A 27,518-nucleotide genomic window follows, 5' to 3' on the forward strand; every position below is an offset into this window, starting at 1 on the left:
TTCTGAACGCCAAGAAGCAGAGCTTTCCATTGATATGCGGTGCATTACGCTAATGGTAAAACACAGTGGCGACATTGCCTCTGGGGGTGAAAGTGAGCAGAGCAGGAGGAGAGCAGCAGAGCAGAGAGAGTGTTTGAGTGGCCTTTTAGTGGCAATTTCTTTGTAGATAATACTTTGATGTTGTAAATAATATTATTAGTAGTGTTTCATTCTCAATGGCCCACATAAACACTGGTAAAAGAACAGACAGAAGGCCAGCCTGGGACAGAAACAGTGTACGCAAGATCCCTGCCAAAAAGTCTGAACCTGAAAAAAAGATTTTAATCCGAAAAAAAAGATTGAAAGTGGAAAATATAAAATCTGCTACTGACAAATGAAAACATATATTTTATTCGAAAAAAACAATACTGAATCTAAATTACATTTAAACCAACACAACTTTTCATACACTTGTTTTTTATTTTTTTCAATGTTCAAGACCAAAAGTTTCAGGTTCAAAGCTTTTTTTCAAACGAACACAACTATTGGCTCCATACTGTGACTGGTAGCATGACTTTGTAACAGTTCACATATTGTAATGGTCTATTTGAAGTGGAGCAGAGACCTTGATGTCAGTAGGACATGACACTAGCCACCCTCACGTCTCTTTTGATATCTCGCCCTCTCAGCTGTCTGGCCCAGATGGCGAAGATCATCTATTAAAGAAGCTATAGACTGGAAGAGTCATTGGGACATTTGTTAATCCAAACTTTTTACTAACATCCTGGGTTATAATCCTTGATCAATAGCTTCTCACAAATATCAAGACAGACTTGGTGGTATTCTTTATTTCAATCTTCCATTGAGCGACATATCAAAGAGTTCCTCAAACATAAACATTTTGGTCGAGAGTGATATGTTGTGATACAAGTCAAAACAATACATGTTTAAACATGTATACATTCTCAAGAAAACCACATATTCAGCAAGCTGTCCACAAATGTCCCTTAATTCCCCAACATTCAGATAGTTTGCCTTATCCCCATTATAATGTGATTGTGTGGCACTCGGCTTGAGCTGCTCAAAACAACAAGTAATTCAAGATAAACCACATACTTTGTAGTTCATTGGAGAGAAGGCAGATATCTCTATGAGCAATACTGTAACATATGTTTACTAACTCTCATGTCGTTCCAGATCCTGCTTCACACCTGATCATCTCTCATTCCCTTCACCTGGTCCTCATGCCCGTCTCACCTGCAGCCCATTCCCTCGTTAGTCCCTCACTACTTAGGTCCCCTCACGTGCACTTGTCCTCTGCCAGATTGTCTTGTGTTTTCCGACCAAGCGCGCCAGCGGTCTGTTCCCCTTTTTCTTTCTGTTCTGTTCTGTTCTGTTCCTGCTGTTACTCCAGTAAAGGATTATTATCTGTTACCTCTGTTTCGTGAATCGTGCTTTGGGTCCCTGGTTTTCGCCCTGTGACAAATACTTCCACAACTAGGCAGCTCACACAAAAACAATCTAGATTGATAAATAGCACTACATCACAGACAATTGTGTAGTTTAAATTTCTTGAGGCAACACAATGTGATATCAACCTGCAATAGAAAATATGTTGTCGTTGGCACAGTATGATCACCAGTACGTGTATATTAGTTAGTGAGGATTTGAGGTAAATATATCAAACTCTAAACATTGTGGAAATGATCATTAAGAGTGATGTTAATAAGCAAAAGGCTGGTGCATAAATATGTTTTAGTACGCAAAAATGCCAAACAGCAAGTGCAATGTTAATAAGTCCCTTATTTTCTGTTTTAAAGCCCAGTAATAATCATGAAAGACTTAAAGAAACAGAGTGATGACACTCACTGAAAATAATTCAAAATCATGTTTCCTCTTATGTCCTCTGTATCTACGAGTTAAATGGTAACGGTAATGATTAATGTCCTACTTATATGTCTTAGTATTAAAGGACAATCGTGCGGTAGTGCGTTTCTCACTGATCCTTCTTAAGCTGCATATCTTGTATATTTATCAAATTTACATGTATTTTGTTGGTTAACGCCATCTTCAAGCTAACTTTCCAGGGTGTTTAGGCTTTGAGACGAGTGCAAAGCGTTTATTCTGTGGTTGGCTCTGTGAATGGTACCACCTTCTTCCCGGCCACAAACACCTCTGCTATGTTACGATCGTCACCTGTCAAACCGGAAGCAACGGAGACAAAAATAAAGTAAATAGTTAGCGGCACATTAGAATCTGAAAAGTTTGGTCAAATTGAACTGAAATTGACACTCACCCAAATTTAAGAACTTTTCCAAAATAATCTGAAATTGAAGTGATAATAAATTAGTTACACTAGACTCAAATGTTCTGCTTTATTAATGTGTGTGTAAATGTGTGTGAATAAATGAAGCCCCCACTACCAACCTTTGGTTCCTCACACTGGACCAGGTCGATGGGTCCACCAGGAGCAGCTACATTCACCCTTAGGGCGTCAAAGTCTTTGCCAACTTCAAAGTTTCCTGTCTGATCATCCAGGGACAAGGCTACGGACAAAACGCATCATAAAAGAAACTCTTGTATTTTATACCCTACTGTGAAATTGCAATCAGTTATCATCAACAATATATCATTCCCATAGATACATGTGTGTTGAATCAGGCATTTCTGCTGCAGAGTGTCTTCAGGGAGGCAAAGACACTTCAGCAAGACTGTTGGTGGAGAATATGACCCAAAAAAAAGACAAAACACTTCAACACAATGCCACCTCTTTCTCTGAGTGTGTTACCTTGGCTGCCTCCCAGTGTGGCCAGTCTGAACACCTCCTCAAAGGAGAGCGTTTTATATTCTGGGTTCTGGATGGTCAAGATTTTGGATGTGTCAAGAGCTCTCCTCACAGCATCCAGCATCGAGGCCGAGTAGCCCCCCGCCACGTCTGACACCACAATCACAGACCGGATGAGTCAAATTAATACAATCATGCATGCAGACACAAGCGTTCACAAACCCGCATTTAGGATATGAAAAAGCGTCACGTTTTCAGATTAATGCTGATTTGACGAGGCTTGAAATTAAAACACCCACAACATCAGAAAACCTGAATGCCAAATCTCCAACTGTACTGTACTGTATTAAAAAGACTAGAAAGCACTAAAACCAAATATGTAACAAAGTCTTAGCATCTAAGAGCTTCCGAAACAAAGCCAAATCACCAAACATCATTTTACTGCTTCTTGAGAGTGTAACAGACTCAAAAGAGGCGTGGCTCTACTTCAAGGTGAACATGACACACAGTTGCTGTGCTCCTACCTGTTCCCAGCCCCAACTTCACTTTGTGATTAAGGACGTTGCGGACATTCAACATTCCACTGCACAACCTGAGAAGATATGTAGAGCGAGAGAGAGATAGTTAAGGTGCAGTCGTTGCGTATCCTTGCATTCAGGCATTTACAATGTTATTTTATACTATATTATGAAGATGCTGTTTTATTGTAAAATCTATGTCATGTAAATCTTCATGAGACTTCATAGTATTTGGTCAGTGACTTACGAAATGTTGGAATTGGGACAGTGAGCCAAAGAGGCTCCTGTCTCTCTGAACAGAACCAATTCTTCATCACTGAGGTAGCAGCCGTGAGCCATCACTGTCTGTGAATCATCATCGTCATCATCAGCATTTGTATTTTTCTACCAGGTAGACACCTGTGAGTGTGCCAGCAGAGATGTGACTGTGTCCTCACCTTGTCTGTGAGCAGGTTATGTTTGAGATAGACGTCTGTGTACGACTCTGAGTCAGGAAACATCTTCTTTACAAGGTTAACTTCCTCTACGTTTTCACTGATATGACTCTGGAAATAAACACACATATGTCAGACATTAAACCATTGTGTTATCTTTGATCTAAACCGTATAATTCAGATAGAGCCTGAGGTGTGGGGGGCGCACTCACAGAATAACTGAAGCCAAACATTATTTTAAAATATTTATTTTTTCATTCTTCCTTGTCAGCCTTATGCCTTTGAAAATTCCACCTGTGTGTATTTATTTCATTGCACAAACCCCACAGGTCCAACATTAAAAGGTCTCTATGGAAACAGTCGGCTGTGGACATAGCCTGGTTTGGTTGCCACAGTGAGCTCACCTGAATGTGCAGGTTGTTATTCTTAGCGATTGCTCCCAGCTGTCCGAGCAAGGCTCCTGTGCAGGATAGAGCGAAGCGGGGAGTCACCACTGGTCTCACCAGAGGGTACTACCCACAAGACACCAGAGGAGACAAGGGAGACAGACGATTTAAAATGCCGGCATACCTGGATTTTCTCTAAGATCCTAATGTTCTTGTATCGTAGAATCTTACCTTTTTGTTCAAGAGCTCTGCAATGAACCTTGAGGGAACAAAAGAATGACTGTAACTCATTTGGCTAATCTTTTGAATCTGAGCAAAAATGTATACAAAGGATAATTAAATCTGTGGAATTAACAATAAAATAATAAGTGTGTATCTTTCCATGAAAATATGTACTTTAAAGTAATCACAGCCCATTTTTTAGGTGCACGCAAAGAACACACAATGACAGGGAGCATCAGTAAGCACAAGTGTTTGTTCAGTTTAGTTTCTCGCCATTATCTTTGATCGGGACTTGTCCTTTAACTCCCACGTGAAGCAAATCTCAAGGACTAAAATAATCCGGCACATCTTGTCTCAAAAAGATGCAGAAAAGCTGGTTCACGCGTTTGTTACTTCCAGACTGGATTACTGCAATTCCTTATTATCAGGCTGCTCTAATAAGTCTCTTAAATCCCTCCAGTTGATCCAGAATGATGCAGCTCGTGTACTCACAAAAACTAAGAAAAGAGATCACATTACTCCTGTATTAGCTGCTCTGCACTGGCTCCCTGTAAAATCAAGAATCACATTTAAAATTCTTCTCCTCACCTACAAAGCCTTGATTGGTGATGCACCATCATATCTTAAGGAGCTTGTAGTATCATATTGCCCCACTAGAGAGCTGCGCTCACTAAATGCGGGGCTACTTGTGGTACCTAGAGTCCTAAAAATGAGGATGGGAGCAAGAGCCTTCAGTTATCAAGCTCCTCTTTTATGCAACCAGCTTCCACTTTCAGTCCGGGAGGCAGACACAGTCACCTCATTCAAGAACAGACTTAAGACTTTCCTCTTTAATAGTGCTTATCGTTAGGGCTGAATCAGGTTTGCCCTGGTCCAGCCCCTAGATATGCTACTATAGGCTGCTGGGGGATGTTTTAGGATACACTGAGCACCTATCTCCTCTTCTCTCTCTCTCTACTTATGGATGAATTTACATCTCTCCATCGCACCTTACTAACTCTGCTTCCTCCCCGGAGTCTTTGTGACTTCACGTCTCATAGGGTCCATTGGACCTGACTGTGTCTGATGCCTCCTGCCTGGTGAGCCGGCCTCCTGCCATGGCTCTGCTGATGCCCCTCCTCTCTACCTCCTTCTGTTTCATGGATTGTGGAGGTCTGGATCGTGGTCCATGCCTACTACGAATTATTCATACATTCATACCCACCGGCAGGTTTCTTCTTGAGACTCCTGATTGGTCTCTTTGTAATGTTTCACAGAATCGTTCCTGTCCATGCACACCTTGCCCACAAAGGCACGCTGTCCAAAGTCATCTGCAAAAAAGACATGGATGATGTAACAAGAACGGGAATAAACATGATTCTGTTAAATCAGAGTATTCCTTTTTTTTCAAAAGGAAGCTTCTTTGCTTATTCATGATATTTTGTTGTAGTCTCGTCAGTAAACTAGGATTTGAGCTCACATCATATGTGTGGGCATTATATTACAACTTTTGTAATATGGCACATGCGCTTAACATAATGACCATGATAACGTGATAAACTATGAACGAATTAAAGGTTTCTGGGCACATCTTTACAGTTCCCATTGATATGCAAGGCATAATTGAGTATTTCATACAGTTTTCTCTTTATGGGGTAAAAACATCATTATTAATCCATATTGAATTTGCATTATTTGTCCAATTGTTACACTTGCACCTGATCAATAATATTCATAATTCCACCTGTCACCTGCAGCATATCACAACATTCCCGGTCTTTCGCCTGTCACAAGCCCTAATCCTAGTCTTCTTGTGAATGCACACAGACACACACACCATACTTACATGCATCACATACAGCCACGTACATATAAAAAGTTATGACTTGAACGGTCTTCCCAGCCCTTTCTTTCAGCCACAGTTCAGGTGAAAACTATTTTGGTTCTGTTCTGCTAAAACAATCTAAAAATATCTGCTGTGAAAAAAGTCCTTGTGGAACACGAATGAACATGTTGAATTTGAGATGATCGTTTGGCAGAAATGCTCCCCAGAGTTATTCTTTGCCTTGTTCCATTACACATATTAATACAAGTTACAGCCCAATTGTTACATAACTGAGTGATTTTTAAATTGTCAAACTCACACAGGTGATTTCCACTTATTTGTGCAGCTCTCATCACAACAGGTGTACCACTCAGCGATGGCCAATGGAGGCATGTGAACCATTCATACTTTTGTTCATACTTTTTAATTATAATTAACACAGTTGCGTGGTGATATTTATATTAATTAAATTACACACAGTGCAGACGGGAGAAGAAGTCATGTGAGTATAGTTAAGTATAAAAGGGTTTTGCTTAAACAGGTTTAGTGTGACAGATACTGTACATAATCATCAGGTCACTGAGGGACTGTGAGATGGCTTTGTGCTACTGTGACCTAACATGTTCAGTCAAATCTTGCAAAAAAAGTGCATCAGATTTCCTTGGGACCTTGAACTTTGGACCTTACGAGATTCTTCTTTTGGGAAAATATAGTACAGTGTTGTTCTTTACATAACTATTAAACTAATAAATTCAACAAGCAAAAGGAGACATTCCGTATAAATTTCAAATATGTGTTGGAAATTCTCAAACACACATATGCCCACATATGTTTACGCTGAATAATAACACGTTTCCCACAAAATGGACCGGACAAAGGTGAGGGTTCAAGGACACTGATAGCACGGAATGACCGGCGCTACCAAAGCAGTCAATACATCACAGTATAATCATTACACAGGTGTGTGAGTGTGTGTGTGACTGTGTGTGTTCACTATTGCAAAACAAAATAAGTGTTTCTAATCCAGTTGAAACTACCAAGAAAAACAGGGACTTTCTGACTTTATCCAGTTTAGAAAAACATATCAGCTGATTTCTGCATATGTCTGTTTAACTATAATGAAAGTTATAAATCAGAATGACTGGGCTTAAGCGGATGTATTCTTCACTGCAGTCGAACAAAGCATGTGGATCCGTTATCACATTGTGAGCTACTGCTCTGCTTATGAATAAGGACTAGATAGCTTGTCAGACATGCTTACTAACCAGCTCCCTCTTTATGCACCCTGCCACTGTAAATGTAACCTGGCTGTGTTAACAGACTTACATTACAACTATTTTCCTAATTAATTTTTCATCTTATTAGCAATAGCCTCCATTATTTATCAATAGGGCAGCGCCATATGAATTGGTAACCTCCTGACCACCCACAGGTCACCTGCTATGACTTAATTATTCTGTAGTAAGGTCTTGATATTCAATCTTTATAATATTTACAGTATTCTGGCCTAGACTGCAACTGTGTGTGTGTGTGTGTGTGTGTGTGTGTGTGTGTGTGCGTGTGTATGTGTGTGTGCGTAGGTGTGGGTGTGTGTGTGGGCACACGCGCATGTGTGCATGTTTGCATGTAAGACATCTTACTTGCAATCTTCCCCAACAAAAGAGAGGCATCTGTATGTATGGTAGCAAAGTAACATGCCGTGGTTGTTCCGTTTCTCAGGGTCCTTTTCTGTAAGGCACAGGGGTCATATTACATGATTAAGGTGACATTTAAACGTGCTGCCTCTTTTCTATACACAACCTTCCTCAAACCGTATGTGGAACAATAGAGCAAACATTAAAGATTTTTCCACTCTCAATCAGCAGATTGCAATGCTAACAAAACCATATTACACCTGTCATACTTGCAGAGTGCCACAAAGCTCAGTTGTGGCTCCCTGTGACTGATGCTCAGCAATTGTACCCATTTTAATAGCCATCTCTTTCACAATGCCAGACAACTCACCACTACTTGAGAGTAGACCTTGTGGGCAAACTGCAAGTCCTTGAAGTGGGACTCCACAGGAAAGGTGTAGGTATTGAGCCACTGCAGTAAGGGCATGTCCAGTGCTGTGCCTGCGTAGCTGTACTGGCATGCATGGATGTGGGTGTCCACCAGTCCTGGCATGAAGAACTCACTGCAGTGCAGCAAGACATGGAAATTGTCAAAACATACAGTATTATTTTTGTTCATGTTATATCAAAGAACTGATTTACTATCATGTGCAATTTGTATGTATTCAGTAATTTCTTTATTCTACTTACTGTTTCGCCAGCTGAATGACTTCAGTTGGACTGAAACCAAAGGTCTGAGAAAGTCTGACAAGCTCTGTGCCTCTCCCAGTAAAAGCGATCTAATGGCAGGATGGAAAGTTAGTAATAAAGTAAGTTGTGCGAGCTGAAAACATCATACACATTTAGTTTTAGTTTTATATTCTTATAAGGGCCAGCAGAGCAAGTAAATGAACACCATACATTTAGCTTATTTCCATGAACAACTTCTGTAAGCATATACATGTTCTCTGTGCGATGTTTTGTAAATCACACGCTTGTTTGGCTAAATGCCTATTGTGCTGAGTCGCAGTTATTAGCACTACTGATCCTTAATAACCAGCGTATGATTTCCACAATGTCCACATATATGGAGCCAAATCCAGGCCAATAGTTTTGTTCTTTTGAAAAAACAGATTTGAACCTGAAAATTCAAGTTTTGGTCTTGAACATTAAAAAATTCAACAATGTATTCTAAATAAAAATAAAGTGTATGAAGAGTTATTCGGAAAAAAACACAACTGAATCTAAATTATATTTAACCCAACAAAACTTTTCATACACTTGTTTTTATTTCGAATACATTGTTGAATTGTTCAATGTTCAAGACCAAACTTGAATTTTCAGGTTCAAATCTGTTTTTTCAAACGAACAAAACTATTGGCCTGGATTTGGCTCCATACACATATTGCATTTCTGTATTGATAACAACCAAGTTTATGCGGATGATTTAAGTTTGTCCTATGAATTTTAATCCCACCTGTTGTATTATAAGAGGAAACGTTTTGTTTTAAGTTGCTAGGCAAAAGCTCACTGTAAAAGACAATTAGGTTTCAGTTTATCAACAAACAGACGGTTAATATTATATATAGCTGTAAATAGATATCAAACCAGCCTATTTCATCTTTTAAAAACCATAAATAGTAAAGTGTTTTGAAAATAATTCTAAATCAGGCCAAAAAGTGACATAACATAGTCTGACAAACCTTTCCATCTGTATCCACTCCCAGGAGCTCGTCTTCTAGGATCTGCAGCGCTGTTTTCTGGGTCGAGTGGATAAATGTCCCCCTATAAACGTTAGCAATTTTCGGTCTATTCGAGTTTTCCATCCTTTCAATAGCTCAGTCGGACACCAGCAGCACAAATACTTCCAGCAGCACAGACCTCCACGACGCAACTGAAAGCCCGACTTCATTTGACTGCGAAGACCTGCAACCAGCGAGAAGAAAGGGGTGGTGTCTACGTATTCCCTGCGGCCAAGTGAGCCATTACTGAGAAACTTCGGTCCAACAAGCCGGCGCTTACATTGTAATGCTCGTCTATTCGTGGTGTTACGGTACGGGGTCTTGGATAGCCTCGAAAGCACGGAGATCTACCTATATTTAAACAATCTTCATGTGTCCATGTTGATATAAAAAAGTCCATCCCCCCAAAAAACTGAAGTAACACTACTCTACGGTTTTTACTTTTTAAAAGGGGAGCTTGTAAGATACAATATTAACAAATATTAATATTGTATCTGTAATAACTATATCAAATTGGACAATTTATTGACGAACTGCTGGGCTATCTTCGTGCTTTTGGGGCTATCCAAGCACCCGTTCCGTAGCACGACGAGGAGACGAGCGTTAAATTGTCAACGCGCCGGCTGGTCTGACCGGATCCGCAGAAGACTTGGCCGCATATGGGTCTGAGGTTCGGGTCTAATCGACACGTCAGACGACTCACTAGTCAGAGTCTGAGGGATCAGCTATCGACGACCTTTCTGTTGTTTTTTTGTGGGGGTTTTACAGCCGATATCAGGTGCAGCTCAACGCAAGCGTTTGGACTTTGCCCAGGTGATAATTCACCACAATGACCAAACAGCCTAATTGACCCATCAGTATCAGGTGCTGCCCTCTTGTATAACACCAATAAACGTATCGTTAGCTTGCTAGATGCAGTGACTGCGCAATTCTCCCACGCCAATATATGTAGGTAGACCCCCCCCCCCCCCTTTAGAACAAGCCTAACATACGATATGTACACACTTGGAATATAAACACAAGATGTACTTTATTTAAAAATGTTGATGTTGCTCTCAAGTGCAAATTAAATGTTAACGTGGCATAACACACGCATAGCAAAGAGCTTTAGCATTAAGCCATTGAAGTATGTCTTCCTTTAAAATTCCTTCTCTTACTCCTCATGTTACAAAAAAGTATTTGTTATTTTCTTTTGTTCAGCTAATGGATCACCCTCCATGTGATTCTGATATTAACAATATATTTCATCAAATTACCTCAAAACTAAAACCCTTTTAAAATTATTATCTACTAAGAAAAGTCTACTGGTGTTCAAGGGAATAATCCCGGTCATCTTTATTTAATCTCAAAGGATGAGTACAGTGTGTCAAGTGCATTAGCTCAGTCTCAGACCACTTCTTCAATCCTCATCGTAAATATCAGTTATTGTCACCGTGGAAGACAATATAACACATCACTCATCATGTCTGATATAGTGACGGTAAATCTATCGAAACTCAGAGGCTCAAGATAACGTGGAACTTGAAAATTATTAACAGCAATTTGAACTTGAGCATGATAACTTTTAGAAGTGTATGACTGCACTGCTTTATAGCACCCTACAGCAAGGTCTCTCAGCTGTACAGGAGTTTATTACAGTACAATAAAATGAAGTTATTATAGTTACAGTTTTTTAACTCCTGTAGGCCTCACCACTTGTGCCTGGAAATCAAACTGTCACTCTGAGATTCTTGGATGAAGAGTGCCTTACAAATAGAATGCATTATTATTATTATTATTATTAACTGCAGTTTTGGTTGGTCAGCCGTTGAGAGAGAAGGATAAAAAGATAGATGAAGGACATTATTCTGTCAAATCTGTCTTTCACAAAATATCAGCAGGTCTATGTTGAAACATGCAAAAGGGTACACATTGCACTTCCTAAAAAACTGAACTTGAGAAATAACTTAAATAATGCAAACTCTGCTATAATTGTGTACATATAAGGCCGCACATAACCCTGGTTTTTTTTTGGGTTGTTACTTGTTCCTCTTTCTCAGTGCACATTTCCAATATTTGGCATAGATTTTCATTCATAGATAATATGTAGCTAATATCATATTGGTACCGACAGTGAAAATATTTAGCTAATGTTCAGTTTTTATTCTTAAGTGGGTAATAACATCTTAAAGTAACAATGGGGAAGAACATATGGCATAGTTATAGGCCAATTTATAGTATAATATGATAATTTAAAGGTAATATAGAAGATATACCTTTACAACCATAACTGAAATTTCTCCTTTATCATTTTAAACATTCCTTTTTTAAAGCTAACAAAATGATGTCTCAAATACCAATGAGGAAGTAAAGTCTGCCACATTATTTTGAATTTATAAACCCTCACATGATAAATGACAGAGCGACATGTAACTACAGGATATTCATTGAAAATGATTATAAATTAGAACTGGAGCATAACTTTTGCTAGAAGTGTATGACTGCACTGTTTTATAGCACCCTACAGGAAGGTCTCTCAGCTGTACAGGAGTGAACTAACATGTAAGTTACAAGCAAGATTAGCTTTGGAGTCTAATGTTGCAACCACTTTTGGGGAATGTTGAAAAACCTTACTTGTGAAGTGTATCCCTTTAGCTAGGTGATTGAATAAACATTTGACTGATTCAATATTTGATTGTTCTTGCACTACCTGAACCTCTGCTTTTCGTGCTGCCAATACTTCAAGGCCTCTATTTGTCCAGTTATTGTCAGAAGAATTAGTAGCTTAGATACATGAATTAAAAATGAATGTACACACTGTACAGGTGTTTATTACAGTACAGTAAAATGTATACATCCAGGTGGCATTGTTTGGGAAATGTACAGTATATAATACAGCTATTCTGGCTACTCACCCCCCCAGTGTAACATTAGCTCATACTCCATCAAACCACATTTGTTGATTTGCTGTATTTAATTTGAAGATGGGTCAAGTCTTAAACATCGTACTGTACTTTGATTAGAATTCTTGCTTTGTATAAATGTAAAAAAAAAGAAGCTGCGTTTACTGTCTTCAGTCTTTAACGTTGACTCCATAAACACCTGGGAGCACATCTGACCGGTTCTATGTCTTCTTTGGTTCACTAGTGCAGTCCTCTCCATTATCATCATCTCCTACATCACTTAAGTCATCATCATCAAAATCATCATCACTGTCCAAATCATCCAAGTCCTTCTTCCCTCTTCCACTTCCTTTCTTTTTCTGTTCATCATCATCCTCTTCCTCCTCTTCCTCCTCCTTCTGGTCTTCTTGTGAATTTACTCTGCACAGTGAGAGAAAAACGAAATGAGGCAGTGTCAACGGCTTTCATGTTAAAATGTCAATCTTGAAGATTTTAATTTAAGAAACTGTCTGTCAACTTTCTTGGCAGAGGTTTGTGTACATGTTTACTTTCTGTCAAGCTGATTTCTAACTGGAAATGAACTAAGATTTAAAGTTTAAAACTGTAAAATGGTCTTAACTTCCGTATTGAAACACGGGTATTTCGTCATGGATTGAGCGCTTTCATAGCGTCACAGTATTTATATAGCACATAAAGTCGCTTTATGATAAAAACAATTACATTCAAATATTTTTTTTTACAACGTTGGACTTGTATGGATTACCACTTTTAAGTTCTACTCCTACAAGAGCAAAGGGAAAATCCCTCAGTCATTGTTTTGAATGTCACCAAAGTAAAAGATACATTTGAGAATATATTGATGCCAAAATGTTGAATGACAATAATTGAGAAGGACATTAAAAAGGCTGTCAATGAATTGTCAAGTATGTTCTAAGAGTCGGTTGTGATACATCCAATTGCCCACTAGATGGGAGACTTGTAGTATAATTTACTAAGTGAGCTTGACTATGATTAAGAATACTAAGATTGACTTCTTAAAACCTCCAGATGAAGACCACATGTACCACATTTTTTAAGGTCTTCATAAACAGTGTGAGATCCCGTCAAACATAACATTGGCTACAGTCAAAAAGAAATAGATTTCTATAATAGTAAGCAGTGAAGTTGTTAATTTACGCATTGGTCAGAACACAAAAGGACTTCCTAGCCACCAATCCTATGTATGCATGAATCAACAACAAACACACACGCACGCACGCACACACACACACACACACACACACACACACACACATGCAGGACCACTCACGGAATAACGATGTCCTCTTTCTTCCCACACTTGCTGCAGATCTCCAGCTGAAGGGAACAGGGCTTACAAATGATGTGATATGCATCCTTCACTGTCTTTTGAGAACACTTGACACTGAAAGAAGAATACATGCATGCACAATGTCATCAGTTTTCACATTTGAACCAACTTCAACTTTCTTTAAAACATGAATAACAAATACTAACACTTTACCACGCATATACAACAGTGTGACACACCTGCAATGATTGTGTGAGTCTTACTGTGGTTTCCCATGCTAGTACAATATAACACAACAGCAGAAGGACATCTGGAGTGCCAGCTGACCTGTGGACCCATGGTGAGTCCAGCAACACCAAAACAAAACGCCTTGCATTTAACTTGCCACCTGGCAGGCATGAATGTGGCAGTCAAATAATTCCAATCAATCCTATTTATATTTCTAGTGTGATTAAAAAAAAAAAAAAACGGTGTCATATTTTTTATAGGGAAAGAGAAGCAAAATCGTGGCTGTTGTGAAAATGTAATGATAAAGTGTTAGTTGATAAATTAATGAATTGATGAACTAACTGTTCAGTATAATCCATGTTGTTTCTCTTGCTTTGTCATTTCTCACGAATGACTTCTGCAACAACTACTGGCGTGTTTACAGATGAGCTCAGTTGAGATGTGTGCAGTCATGAGCAGTTGTAGCTGTGCAGATACTTTTAATATGAAAGTGTACTCACCATTTTTTAGGCTGTGTCAGAGTCTTGTATTTGTTGTACTGCACTTTCCACTCAAGAACCCCCTTACAATGTTGACATAGCCCATCGTGGATCTTTGATTTCGCCTTCTACAATTACGTAAGCAGAGATACGTTGCAAATGTTATAATAATAATGTTACAACACGGCTTTGACAGAACAGCAGGTTTTAAAGGGGCACGCATTGTAACTGACGAAGCAGAAAATGTCCATTATTAAATCTCGATTTTACTTTTATACACGATGTCTAAACAATGCTACGACAACCTCATTTCAGGACAGACACACGTTACCTAAAGCCTCGACACAAGAGCGCACTGTCAACAATATACAATGTAACGTTCATCAATGTTTTTAACGGAGCTCAGTATCTTTGCCAGTCACACGCACACGACTTCAAGCTTCACACACCTTCACTTGTACCGTCGCTCCGTACTTGTCGTTTTTGAAGGCAAAACTGTTTTGATGCTTCTGGCGTCGCGACCGAGATACATTACCTTTCTGAGAACTCATTTTATTTTCCGATTTTAGTTACACATGGTATGACGGGAAAAAAATCCGAAAGCATGCCGTAGAGAGCGAGCACTGACCCGGAAGAAGTACGAGCACATCGCGACTTCGAAACAGGAAGCTTCTCAAAAATAATTAAAAACAAAAAGATATTTATTGAAATAAAAAACGAAAAATAAGTAGATCACAACACTAGTTCAGATATAAAAATACGCAAAATAAAATAGTAATAGGTTCGTTCGAGATGAACAAGGCCTCGCCTAGAAAGCAGACGAGAGCAGGCGGCATCATCAGAGGGTAAAACTGCGGTCAAGTCGGACAGTTTTCGGCTGCCCTCAAAGAATACACCGGAAGTCACAAACGCAGTGACTTCCGGTTAGATTCGATCTGTAGGCTACTTGTAGTTTACAGACCACGCTCTGGACCCCCTGTGATGCGGTGGACCTGCCTATTAATTATGAAAACAATGATTTCATCGTGATACAGTAATAACAATATGACAATTACTATAAGTTGTTGTGTATTATTGTAAATTAGAATTATTATTAAGTTATAGTAATATCAATGATTAATGGAGTATTAGGATGTGTAGCATTATAACAGTATTAGTACATATTACAGTCAAAAGTGACAGATAGTTATAACAATGCTATGTGTGTGTTTAAATCGTGTTAATTTCCCTTAATTGTTATAATTTCTCGCGTGTGATTTGAAAACGATCCAGTAGGTGGAGGCTCTGCAGAATTTTACATCCAGTGTGCCATAAAAATCTACAGAAGAAATTTGCGATGTCTGCTGTCGTAAACAACGTCAAGATGTCGGAAGGACCAGCTCAGCGAATATACCAGGGGCGCCGAACGAGTGCCGCTGTCCTGACTCCTGACTGACGCCTGCCACAGACTTGCCAAATGCTTACCACAGTCAGTAATCACACGCGCTGTCTCTCAATTTGTTTCCTGATGTTTTTGCTTTATTGTTCTACAGTTTAATTTGGTCATCTACCAGATATCCCGGGAACACCTTGGGTTTATTTCTTCAAATGTGGGCACAAACGTCCAATTGGACTAAAGGATGAACTGATTAATCCAATGTTGGTGGTAAATGTCAGTCAATGTGACCTCATGTCAGCCCCATCCTCTCAAACGCAATATTTCAGTAACACCTTCAGGATTTTCTTCAAATTTGGCACATAAGTCCATCTGGACTGAAGGATGAATTCATACGATTTTGGTGGCCAAAGGTCACAAGTCAACTTGACTGGTTGGCTGAGGCATACTAAACATCTATATGTATGTTTATGAGGTACTTCTAGTTTTTCTTATTTAAGTACATCAGTCTACCCTTTATTGTATTGTTGTGCAAGCCTCCACCACAAGTTACTGAATATTATAATGTCCCACTGCCGTAACTTTCTTATCATGCACTAGCATTAAGGATCATGCACCTCTAGGGTGTGAATTAAGATGTAAATAACTACTAATACAGTTGGAGGGATAACTCCAAGAACTGGATAACTGGAGATTCTGTTGTAACTTATGTCATGAAATTAAATAAATATGGTTCCTGAACAAACTTAAGACTTGGATGTAGACGTCCACTCCTGTTTAGGCCTGCAGGGGGCACGTTGGAGTCGCTTTCCACGTGTGTATCCAGTGGTGCACTGGACGGCATGGCTGCATGCGGACAGGCAGGGGCAGCAACACAGAGACACGCAGGTCCTCTCGCGGTTCTCAGAGGAGTGACTCTTCAGTTCACGGTCTGCTTGCGGTGGAAAGCGCACCACATACAGCGTATCTTTTCCTGAAGCGCATTTATTTATCTGCTGGGGATCAAGTGCTTGAGGAAGGGGCTTTCTGTGAGGACTGCAGCAGCCACTGAGACACTAAGGGAACATCATATTTCTACACGGCTACGCAGAAGAAGACGATTTGCTGGTAAGGTTTCTATGAGTTCAGATATCTAGATATCTGGTTACGATTTGAAGTGAACTACACTGACAGGCCATTGCCCAACATAGCCTCCGTACGTTTCGTGTTTGTACGTGTAAAGGTGTCCATGGTACATCCGTCCTCAAGTGTCACGGCAGGTGAAACACTGCAGGTGCGCTTAAACTGTTTCTGGTCGGATATTTAAGTGTTATTCTCTTTAAGCAATACAACTGACTTTACCATATAGACTAAGTTTATCCAACTAGCCTTTTTTCTCTTAACATAATATGCTTTGTATTATTGTTTAGAGGTCAGGAAGTGAGTGAGGTTATGTTTTCATATTTACCATCATTTAAACTACAACATGGAAGTGAATGTGTGGTTTAAAGAGGTCGAACTTTTGAATATAATCCTTAAACTACATTTATTACATTCTTATTTCTGTTATTGTTTGGATAAAGCATGTCGCACAACCAGTGTAGCTACTTCACAGTCTCCAGTGTTTGCTGTATCAACATTTACTTTTTGCTGTTGTTTTCTAAAATATTGAGGAAGGATTATCTTCAAACTGGAAGTCTGTCCAGGAAATGAGGAAAGTATGTTGGAGGTTGTGTAACACATTAGAGGGCAGAAGAAGAAAGCTAACTTGTTCTAAACATAAAAGTAAAAACTAAAACCCTGATGTGTATCACAGTGTAGAATAAAGCTAATGTTGAGATGCCTTAAAGCTTCAGTTTGACCCTTTTGAAAGCCAAGTTAATGATAGAAAAAAAGGATTGAGCAGCTGCATGTCTGCAGACTCTGCACACATGCAGCTGCTCAATCCTTTTGACACAATAAGTGCTGTATCAGCCATGTGTTTGTATTAGATGTTGCATTGGGCCAGCCTTTCATTTACTGGCCTGAGCCTCAGTACCTACAGCATTATCATTGCTCTTTACAATGAAATGCTACATTTCTCCCCTTGGTAGTTGGCAGCCAGGCTGCAACTGTGAAATAGCTTCGCCAGTCCAAAGACAAAACATGTGAACTGGTTTTCTTGTACGCTATGCTGGTAGTTTTGAGAGCTGCCCAGAAAGCAGGTAAGCTGGTTTAGCACACTCAACAGTGTCCAGCATTTTTTTTTTATCATTCAACTGTTGAGCTTGTGTGTATTTATGTCATTTACAAAATACAGAATTTGAATAGACCCAATTCTGCATCTATGTCTGAGGGTCAGAGTGCTGACCCTCAGACATACATGCTTTGCTTTGTCACAAATGGAAGTTTTGACACGTTGGGATGTGGTTTTCTCTCTGTTTCGAGAGGGAGGCAGTCAATTGCCTGCGTCTCAAAACAGAGAGAAAACCACTTGAATGACACATGTTTTTCAAAGAAAGATTTTTTCTGATAGAGCTTTTTCTTCAGTTTAACCTAATTCTACATCATCTCAGATTTAAACATCTGGGCATCCTGGTGGTTTAGCAGCTGAAGAGTGAAGTGTATTTGCTATGTCCTGGGTCTGACTTTGCCCCTTGACCCTGTTAATGTCATAGTCCTGTGTCTTTGCATTGCAAAGTGGCAAATAAAGCAATATGTAAAAATATTTTGGGATTGTACTTTGAAATATTACAGACAACAGTCACTAATTTGGATCAAAGTGTGAGATATGATAATTGGAGAAAATGAATAATCATGCACATCTGTCTGGTGTGCTTTAAGGTGGTATTATGAGCGTGTGGTTTGCTTGAGGAACCTCCTATTTCTTCCTTATTTGACTGGGAGGCAATGAAATTAGTCAAGCTCGGGCCAGGGTGGTCAGCTCGCCACAGAGGATCTTTGAAAGGGAAAACAGCACATGCAAATCCCCTGCTCTCTCTGCTTGAGACCAACACCTGAGCTCCTGTGCTGTGCTGCCTCCATGCCCTGGCACTGATATGTTGCTTGTGAGAGTCAGCTGCATCTGTGCATTATATAATATTTTACCTCTGGGTTGTGGCAGAAGCGCTGCAGCACTTTCGAGCCATAACCTTGTCAACACAAATCATTTTTTTTCTGTGACTTTCAGCTCTTGTTGAGCTTTTGTTGCGGTGGATCAGACTTTCTTAAATAGGTGATTTAAATAAATTGGACACTAAATTGAAATTTTACTCGAAGTAATCAACAGCACTGAGTCAAAAGCAGAGTGACATTTTTTTAAGCAAGGGGTTTATCGTTTTCCTGCTGACCTTCCTGTGAAGAGGTAGCACAGCAGTTAAAAGCTGTAAGGTATAGTCTTGTGATTTTGGGTCAAAGAGCACTCTGTACTTTACCATGGAATCTCATAGGACCAAAACATGAGGCATATGAGGCTCATTAATAGCCTGTTACATAAGTCAGTGCCCTGAACAGTAGCTCTCAGCTCTTTCTCACTCATTCCTGATGATGGTCTGGCTGACCGATGTACCTTGTACACACAGGTGTGGCCTTATGTTGGACCTTGTTACATTCGACAACAAATTCCTCACTCTGTTGTGATAATGAAATCTGGCACCTCATAATGTTTATATGTGTTAAGTTTGACCTCTCTTCCTAATACACCCACTCGGATTCTCCTTCTCCCAGTGCGGTAGTGCTATACTCTGGGTCAAAGTGCTAACGTGCTATGTCCCAGTTGCAATGCAATGAAAGCATGACAGAAGTGTTTGTTTTCTTTCCAGAGCTCGTCATATCAGGTTATTCAGCACCATGCCATTCTTTTCTTGTTGCTTGTCTCAGCTCTCTGGTGGCAACCTTTAATCAGATCACTTTAGCGAGGGACAGCGTATTTCATTAAAGGATGAGATATGATATTATTTGCAGGTGGTTTCCATACAGACAATGCAACACATTATTCTATTCCATTTCATTATCCAAACCGCTTATTCTATTCAGGGTTGCGGTGCGCTGGAGCGGATCCCAGCTGAAATTGGGTGAAGGCAGGGTTCACCTGGACAGGTCGCCAGTTTATCGCAGAACACACATGTAGACAGACAACCATTCACACTAACATTCACACTTACCGGCAATCTAGAGTCTCCAACTAACCTGAGCTGCATGTCCTTGGACTGTGGGAGGAAGCTGGAGAACCCGGAGGGAACCCACACTGCTACGGAGAGAACGTGCAAACTCCACATAGAAGAACCGCGATCCCCTTTTGCTGTGAGGTGACAGTGATATCCACTACACCACCACACAGCCCATAACACATTATCTAAAAACAAAATGTGGGGTCCAACTTTGTAAGGACTCTGTATTAATTCCTGTAGTGGACATTATTGAGTTGCATTTTGAGCTATTGAATTTGTGATTCACTTGTAGCAGTTATGAGTTGTCCAACTATAAAACAAGTTGTTTAGCAGTTTCTGATGGTTAAATAAGCGTTCTGCTGTTTTGCCATTTTACCAGCCAGTCAGGGTTGATACTAATGATTTATTTTCTTATTGTTTAATATATACTTTATATATTACTTGGTTGCTAAATTAGTCATTTACCCTTTAACATGTCAAACCAGCAAGTATTCAATTTTAAAATGTATTTCTAGTCTGTCTATAATGGATTTTTGTGGCAGATATCATTTGGGAATCAAACAAATCTGATATATTGGATATTTATAAACATAAACACTAAACACAAATATGTATGTGGAAAAATGAATGGGGACACTGGTTCTAAAGGAATTTACAGGAATTGTATTCTTGATGTTTTTGTAATGCAACCTCTTGTTTATTTAAAGATCTCTTTTTGGGGCATTTAATACATTTATTTGATAGAGATAGTGGAAAGAATGGTCAAGACACCCTGGAATTAAACCAGGCACACTGTTCAGGATATTTGCACTAATGAGGTATATGCACCCTAACCACTTGGCTATCGTGTCAATCAACCTGATATAATGTCTTGTTACTCAGCCGACACATTACACAGGGATACTGAGAAATCTGGGATTAAGTTCATTTTAATTTAGTTCATTTGTGAAGCATTAACAAATGTTTTTACCAGATAAATTAAATTATCAGTTTCTTATCAACATTGTAATTTATGTCAAGCAGTGCTGAATAAGAAGGTGCTTTGTAGCATAATACCTCGTCGGGTCAGTGAGCAGTTTGACCCACATACGCTATTGAGTTGATGAGGTTTAGCCTCCACACCCCTGTTTGGTTGGGTTGCACCACTACCTAAACACAACATGGGCTGCTCTTTCTCTGTTATCTTTTTTATTGTCCTTCCCTTTCATTGTCCAGGCTTCACTCATGTCAGCACATGCCACATACTCAGTCAGGACTTCATAATAACTGTCTTTGATTACAGTATATTGATCAATGTTCTCCCAGGCGACATCAAATCTATTAGAAAATGAAAGCTTCCCCACGTTATTGTCCATAACAATGGGAAGTACATAAACGGCAGTTGTTACAAATAGGAAATTAAATTGAATGATTTAGAAGAACAAGTAATATTACATGTTCTAACTGTGCCAGAGTAAGTTCAAGTTAGTACCGTAATAGCTTTTCACAAAGTTGGCAATATCTGTAAAAAGACAGAAATATAAAAACATACACGCTTAAATATTATAGTTTTAAATAAGAAAGGCTCATAAACAGGTTAATAGATGGTGTAGATGAAACAAAGCATGATTGTTATTTTAATGTTAAATCCTTTAAAACAGCATTTATGTAACCTCAGCTTTCCAATTGCCATTATAAACTGTGTGTGTCAATGTTTTTGGCTTTGCTTATGCTGAAAGTGAAAGAAAAAAAAAAGTGAATAATTAAAGGACCCCTTCACCGATTTCACACTTGAAGATCGGTTTTCTAGTCATGGAAAGTTCAAAAGACTTGGCCATTTACCAGGCAGAGAGATCTTATGGATCTCTGGAAAGTCTCTGGAAAGTCCCCCAATTATACAAAATCACTGGAATGCACCCTTTAAGAGTGAAATTGTCACATCAATTATAATTCTTGATGATGTGATCTGACATATTAGTCAGTCAAAGCCATGTTTCTGCTCCACTGGCTTCCCTAAATTCATGTTTGTTCACATATATGTTAACCTTGGGAAGACTGTCAACAATTGCCAGTGTCAGTGTCTGTTAAAATGCCCTTCAGTTGCTGTACTTTGCAGCAAGTGAATCTGGATGTGGAGTTTTAAAGTGTTATCGCTGTGATCTTAATGACCTCCAAAGGGGAGTTCCACCCCTACTTGGCCTCCGTAACATATCAGCACTAGCTTTTGAGAGGGTAGAAAAATGTCCCAAAGAAGGCTTGCAGTGGTAATTGGCTGAGAATTGTGTTGGAGGGTAGCAGGCGGAGCAATAGGTTGGCAGCTCTGCAGGAATTCAAATTATTTGGAGGTTGTGGTGTTTGTTGTTGTTGTTTTGGTCCTGCTGAGCCCCCACACTATCCCTCCTCCTTCCCTGCCCTTTAAAGACATGGCTTGCAGAGGCCCACTCAGGGGACCCAAGGGTGCTAGAGTGAGAGAATGTGAAAGACAGATGGCTAAAGAAAGGAAGACATACAAACAAGTGGGAGAAAAACAAGACTTAAAGAATGCAGAAATTTGACAACAATGTAATTCCACGTCTTTTTCATGTGCCGACAGTGACCTCCGATCAATGAAGGCAAGGTGATTTAATCCCATTTCACCCTCACGAATAATCACTTCCGAGAATAATAAACACATTAAGTTGTCACCAAAGCGATATGCAGGTAATAAACCTGCCTGTGACCGTTGTGGCTAAAGAACAGTGAAAGGACCTTTGGACTTCAGGGCAGGCCCATGTAAACAAAGCTGCTTGGCTTCAGGGCCAAGTCTCTCTTCTTTTCTTCATGTCATGTGATCATGTTTTCCAGCGGCTGTGAGGCTAGGAGATGAGGCTAGCTTGCGTAGATATCACTGGTGGTTGAATATAATAAGCCTGCTGTAATAAGTCCATGTCTCACTCTCAGAGAGAGTCGAGCTGTAGTGAATCTCTCCATCAGGACTGCCTCTCCTTCCTTTTGTGTCTTAAGAGAACATCGTCTCTGTTTTCCCTCCATATACTTATCTCTATGTTTCTCTCACATTCCTCCATGGCCTCAGTTGAATCACATGACTCCCTGGACACAGTGGGTGACCACCTCCTCACTGATTTTCATGCAGAGTGGAACTAGAGTGAGACGCTCTCTGAATTACAAATACACAGGCCAAGTCTTCTCCCTGGGTTTCTTGTTCTCATGTTGTCTTAGAAAACACATACACATTTTCTTGCTCTTTATCCTGTGATTATGAAGTTGTGTTTACAGCTCCCATTGTCTTCTCTATCTATTTCATTCCCTCCATCTGTCTCGCTTATGTTTGCTTGTCATGTCACTGAAAGGTCATAGCGCACTGTAGGTGCTCTCTCTTTACCTTCCACCTGTCTTTATTTACTGTTGCTAAAAGGTCAAATACCACCAATAGTTGGAATGTATATTTAGTTGGTGATAGTTGCTAGGATAGTGGTTTATTTTACACAAAAATAAGTACTCAGATTTATTTTGTGCTCAGTAGGCCTACCCACTGCACACTCTGCTGCGTGTGATGATGCATGAGGGAAATCAGTGGTTGTCATTGTAAAGAGTTCACATTCCTTGCAGTTATGTTCAGCTTCCCCTGCAGCATCATGTTTAGGGTGGGATACCAAAAACCGGTGCCAATATGGCGGCAGGTAACGATAGCCTATCGTTTATTTAGCTACAGTAGCTAGCTAGCCATCAACCTTTTAATGGAGAAAATGCCGAAAGGTAAACGGTCAAAAGTGTGGCTGTATTTCGCAAAATGCAACAAAATAATTGCGTCTAAAGGGGGGAACACGTAAAATGTAATGAAACATCTGGCACGCATAACATCCACTTGAAAGCGGAGGCATGCACCGTGTTACACTGCCTGCGTGAGCGGGAGCCTCAGCGGGCAGACTGGGCCTCCCTGGCACCTGCGATGGGGAGACTTGTCCCCCTGAAAAAGTGGAGACCGATGATGACAACAGCAGCCTTAACTCAGGTTAGTAGCTACCTTAACGTTGATTGCAAGTCTTGCATTTATAAAAGTAGGCCTAATAACACCAAATATAACTAGCTAGCTAGCCTACCGTAGCTAGCTAGCTACTAGCTAATGGTAGGCGACCTGCCATCATAGCAAGTCAGTGTAATGTTAATGAAACTAGCAATGGCATGTGCAGTGATGCTTCTGTTGCGTGTAAACATATTTAACATTATTTATGTTTATATTTGTGGCTCTCCAGCTTCAGCATTCACCTCGGCAAAGAAAGCTCATTTAACAAAAGACCAGGTGGAGGAACTCCACAGGTGACCAAATGTGGTCAAGGGACTGCATTCTTTTTCCACTGTGGAATCTCTATGGTTCAGGTAAAAAAAAAAAGTGATGTGAAAACATTATTTGTCTAAGATCTGTTCCATTAATACAATTCGTCAAAAAGACTAATAAATATCGTCCAATTTATTTTATTTATTCAAATTAATGCATTTCTTTTGAAGCACGTTTGTCCAACACTACTTTTATGTATTTTTCGTGCCAAGCGTGCCAAGAAGTCAGCCCTAGAGAAGCTGTTTGAGGATGAGGACCGAGAGCTTCTTCAGGCAACGACCACTAAAGGCAGAGCCCTCTCCATCGCTCAACAGGTCCAGAAAGAGATTGAAATCTACAAAAGTCTGCCTTCAATCCCATCAGGACAAGACCCTGCAGCCTGTTGGTAGATGACGTCTGCACCTTCAGACACATACCAGTGTGTACAGGCCTCATCGACACCATCTGAGAGGGTTTTCTCCTGTGCAGGACATGCAATTAGTCAGAAGAGGTGTCATATTTTGCCAGATAAGCCAAATATGCTCATATTTCTTCAAAAGAATTGCTGAAGTTTGAAGCTGTATACAGAAGTGTGTGTTTTGTATTTCTGTATATTTATTTAAGTATACTGTAAACTGTTGTTATTGTTCATAGTTTGAAGTTAAAAAGTTTGAAGCTGTAGTTTGAAGCCAAGTGTTTTGTATTATTTATATTTATAGTATACTTTTAATCAGTTAATATATTGTTCAGGTTGAAGAAAGAAATGTGCCTTGGCAATAAAAAAAAAGTCTTTAATGTCGTCAATCGTTTTTTAAAGTATCGGTTCAGGTATGGTTTTTTAAAGTATTGTTTTTGCACCGGTATCGGAAAAAAACCAAACGATACCCATCCCTATATTCATGTTCCTATGCAGCTTGATGCAGCTAAAACGTATGAACAAAGTGCCAAAATACCGCAGCATGCTAATTTGATGACGACACACTCAATGTTACATGTTCTGCATCAGGATAAATCCTTTTGCTTTAGGAAAAATCATAGTTCTGTCATTTGGTGCTGCCCTCTGGCCAAACCTACATTGTTGCCCCTCTAGCAGTAATAGCAATAGAAGTTATCTCCACATTGTTAATCCAACCAATCAAACAGCCGTGCAGTGCAGCATAGTGCCTGGTGCACGCAGGCAGACATACTCTGCAGCACAGCTTATCTCTCTCAGAGGATGATGAAAACAAACACAACCCCAGAGGATACGCTGAAATATGGAACAGAACGCATCAAAAACAGTCCAAAATATACCTGCCTGCTGTTTTACTGCCTCATTTGCTGTAGGGATTCACCAGAGAGATAAACAAAAAGTGAAGGCGTGCGTGCAGTACACAATGTGTTGCGACGGGGCCTCAACACCTGTATTTTATTTGCACATGTACACATTGAAACTGTGTGCATTCTTTTGTTTGCTTTGTGTGTATTTTGTGTCTGTTTGAATTTGGGTGGGTTTTATATCTTTATCATTAATGAGCAGATATTTCTGCTTGACTGAACATTTCACAATAAAGTGACCAAGCATGTCATATACTCTACTTTTTGGGAATATTTTACTTTATTCATGAATTTATTTAAATTTCATTTATTCATACTTCATCACTTCTTTGTCGATCATTTATATTTCATCTGTTACGTTTTTCATCATGTTGACCGAGGTCTTGGAATCCAAACAACAATGCAGTTGAACAAGTTAATTGTTGCTTGGATGGAGTTTCTGTGAGCCGTAGTCAAGGATCAGAGCAGTTAAGTCGATGAAGCCGATCCCCTGCAGGCCGAGCTAAGCTGACTCCCCATGCATCTTCTTGATTGTATCCATCCAAATCCAGATATCTGTGCTTATCTAACATCTCACGGCCGGGGATTGTGAAGGTCATGGAAGCCCAGCAGACCAGTCCTCAGCGCCCTGCAATGCTGGTCTGCTATTGATTCTCCAGTCTCCAGTCTCCAATCTGCTGCAGTAATCCAATGTTATCTGGGGACTGAAGAAAAGCAGTGAAAAAAAAAAGAATCCGATATGTAGTATCTGTGTCCTGGTGAAAGAAACTGGAAGCCTCCTTGACCGAATACTTCTCATCCCCGGTGTCGTGATCAGAAGGTTTGAAAATGATTGTGCTCTACTGTGGAAATGTTCCACTTTTGTCACTTATTGCAAAGAACCAGGTCTCCCTATAGGAAGAGATCATTATGTTCATGTATAAACCACATTTGTGCCTCCTGACATCAGGGAGGGACTATTACCACAGCTACTTAGATGCTTTTTGACAGTTCAGATGCATTGGATCTGCAATCTTATCATACCAGACGGCCTCTGCCTGCTCTCAGCAACATATTTTCCAGGACTGGTCGGCTACTGTGAGGCTATTTGACTTACACAGAGGCTGAGTGGCACCCTTGGCAATATCCCTGAAACCATGGAGGAGATATGGCATGAGAGCCAGTGTTTGATCTGCACTCAAGTGTGTTTGCTTGTAGGGTGGTGGTGAGCGGGAAGAGAGTTGTTTAGGAACAGAGAGACTGACAGACAGAAGAGAGAAGTTTATTTCAACAGCAGCTTTTAAGAGCAGAAGTCACAAAGTGCTTTACAAGTAGGAAAGATGAAGTGATTGCAAAGTGTTAACTAAGTTTGGGTTTTTACAAAGATACAGTCACAGGAAGAGCTGTGGTGAGTTTGGCAAGAAACTTTGCAGTTTTTTTTTACTCGACAGTTGCTTCTCATGTGTAAAGTATTTGTTTGTGTGTGAACTCCAAGCTTGACCACTCTGTGAAATGGAAATATTTGTATTTGTTCTCATTCAATAATTGTTTTCCCTCTGGTCTACATTCTGTCGACGTAACTTTAACACAACGTATACAGTCTTTATGATCTTGCTATATTTTCACAAAGGCGCATAATCAACCCAAACTCACCCCTCTACACAGGCCAGGTCTAAATGGTTTTCATTCAGATTTAGACTTTCAAGTACAGAGTTTCCTTTTTTATTGATCAGTTGTATAATTATACCTTTTTGGTCCTCATCCTGACCACAATCTGATTTGACATCAACAACATTTGTGGAGCTCACAATAATGTAATTGTGACTCACAACACAGCATCGTTTTACACATGTGTAACAGTGTGTACACGTGCTCTCTTTTTTCCTTGTTGTCCTGTATACCGGGAGGGTTTGTGACAGTGATAAAACACGGCTGATTTTGGATCATCCATCCATCCATTTTCATGTCCAACCATCTGTCTGCCTCTCTTTTGTTATGAGTGGAACAACAGACCTGCTATTGCTCAATGCAGCTGCAGGCCCATCATAGATTGTTCTAGAAACAGT

The 27,518-nt window shown here is 39.8% G+C and overlaps 3 protein-coding genes across 9 annotated transcripts in view; 1 reads left to right on the forward strand and 2 right to left on the reverse strand.

The window, feature by feature from the left end:
- Window positions 1–813: 813 nt before the first annotated feature.
- gda (guanine deaminase) lies at window positions 814–10,177 on the reverse strand. The gene is made up of 14 exons (XM_034541789.1): window positions 9,424–10,177; window positions 8,432–8,520; window positions 8,133–8,304; window positions 7,769–7,856; window positions 5,529–5,634; window positions 4,334–4,361; window positions 4,121–4,228; window positions 3,720–3,827; window positions 3,530–3,627; window positions 3,289–3,356; window positions 2,768–2,914; window positions 2,407–2,525; window positions 2,276–2,303; window positions 814–2,175 (listed from the first exon to the last, which is right to left on the reverse strand). Exons 1-14 carry the CDS (start codon window positions 9,544–9,546, stop codon window positions 2,099–2,101), a joined length of 1,359 nt encoding a protein of 452 aa, XP_034397680.1. The 5' UTR covers window positions 9,547–10,177; the 3' UTR covers window positions 814–2,098.
- Window positions 10,178–12,239: 2,062 nt separating this feature from the next.
- On the reverse strand, window positions 12,240–15,198 carry c9h9orf85 (chromosome 9 C9orf85 homolog). The gene is made up of 4 exons (XM_034542711.1): window positions 14,810–15,198; window positions 14,382–14,488; window positions 13,654–13,767; window positions 12,240–12,764 (listed from the first exon to the last, which is right to left on the reverse strand). Exons 1-4 carry the CDS (start codon window positions 14,909–14,911, stop codon window positions 12,566–12,568), a joined length of 522 nt encoding a protein of 173 aa, XP_034398602.1. The 5' UTR covers window positions 14,912–15,198; the 3' UTR covers window positions 12,240–12,565.
- A 526-nt stretch (window positions 15,199–15,724) lies between these two features.
- pip5k1bb (phosphatidylinositol-4-phosphate 5-kinase, type I, beta b) overlaps window positions 15,725–27,518 on the forward strand; it is a 33,597-nt gene continuing 21,803 nt past the window's right edge. For 2 of the 7 annotated variants that reach the window (XM_034541140.1, XM_034541137.1), the window contains exon 1: window positions 16,562–16,842. The gene's annotated coding sequence lies outside the window, so the exon portion shown is untranslated. Of the gene's footprint in view, window positions 15,829–16,559; window positions 16,843–26,684; window positions 26,861–27,518 lie in introns of those variants that run through there. The other 5 variants (XM_034541139.1, XM_034541142.1, XR_004609949.1 and 2 more) reach the window with 5 other exon arrangements.

This window comes from Cyclopterus lumpus, chromosome 9 (assembly GCF_009769545.1).
Source record: "Cyclopterus lumpus isolate fCycLum1 chromosome 9, fCycLum1.pri, whole genome shotgun sequence".
Classification (NCBI taxonomy): Eukaryota; Metazoa; Chordata; class Actinopteri; order Perciformes; family Cyclopteridae; genus Cyclopterus; species Cyclopterus lumpus.

Coding starts and splice junctions, on each gene's coding strand:
- gda (XM_034541789.1), bottom strand. CDS start 9,546: ATGGAAAACTCGAATAGACCGAAAATTGCTAACGTTTATAGGGGGACA. Junction 3,828..4,120: donor ATAACAACCTGCACATTCAG/GTGAGCTCACTG, acceptor GTTTATTTCCAG/AGTCATATCAGTGAAAACGT. Junction 3,628..3,719: donor ATAACCTGCTCACAGACAAG/GTGAGGACACAG, acceptor GATGATTCACAG/ACAGTGATGGCTCACGGCTG.
- c9h9orf85 (XM_034542711.1), bottom strand. CDS start 14,911: ATGAGTTCTCAGAAAGGTAATGTATCTCGGTCGCGACGCCAGAAGCAT. Junction 13,768..14,381: donor CTGACACAGCCTAAAAAATG/GTGAGTACACTT, acceptor TTCTTCTTTCAG/TGTCAAGTGTTCTCAAAAGA. Junction 12,765..13,653: donor AAAGAGGACATCGTTATTCC/GTGAGTGGTCCT, acceptor CTCACTGTGCAG/AGTAAATTCACAAGAAGACC.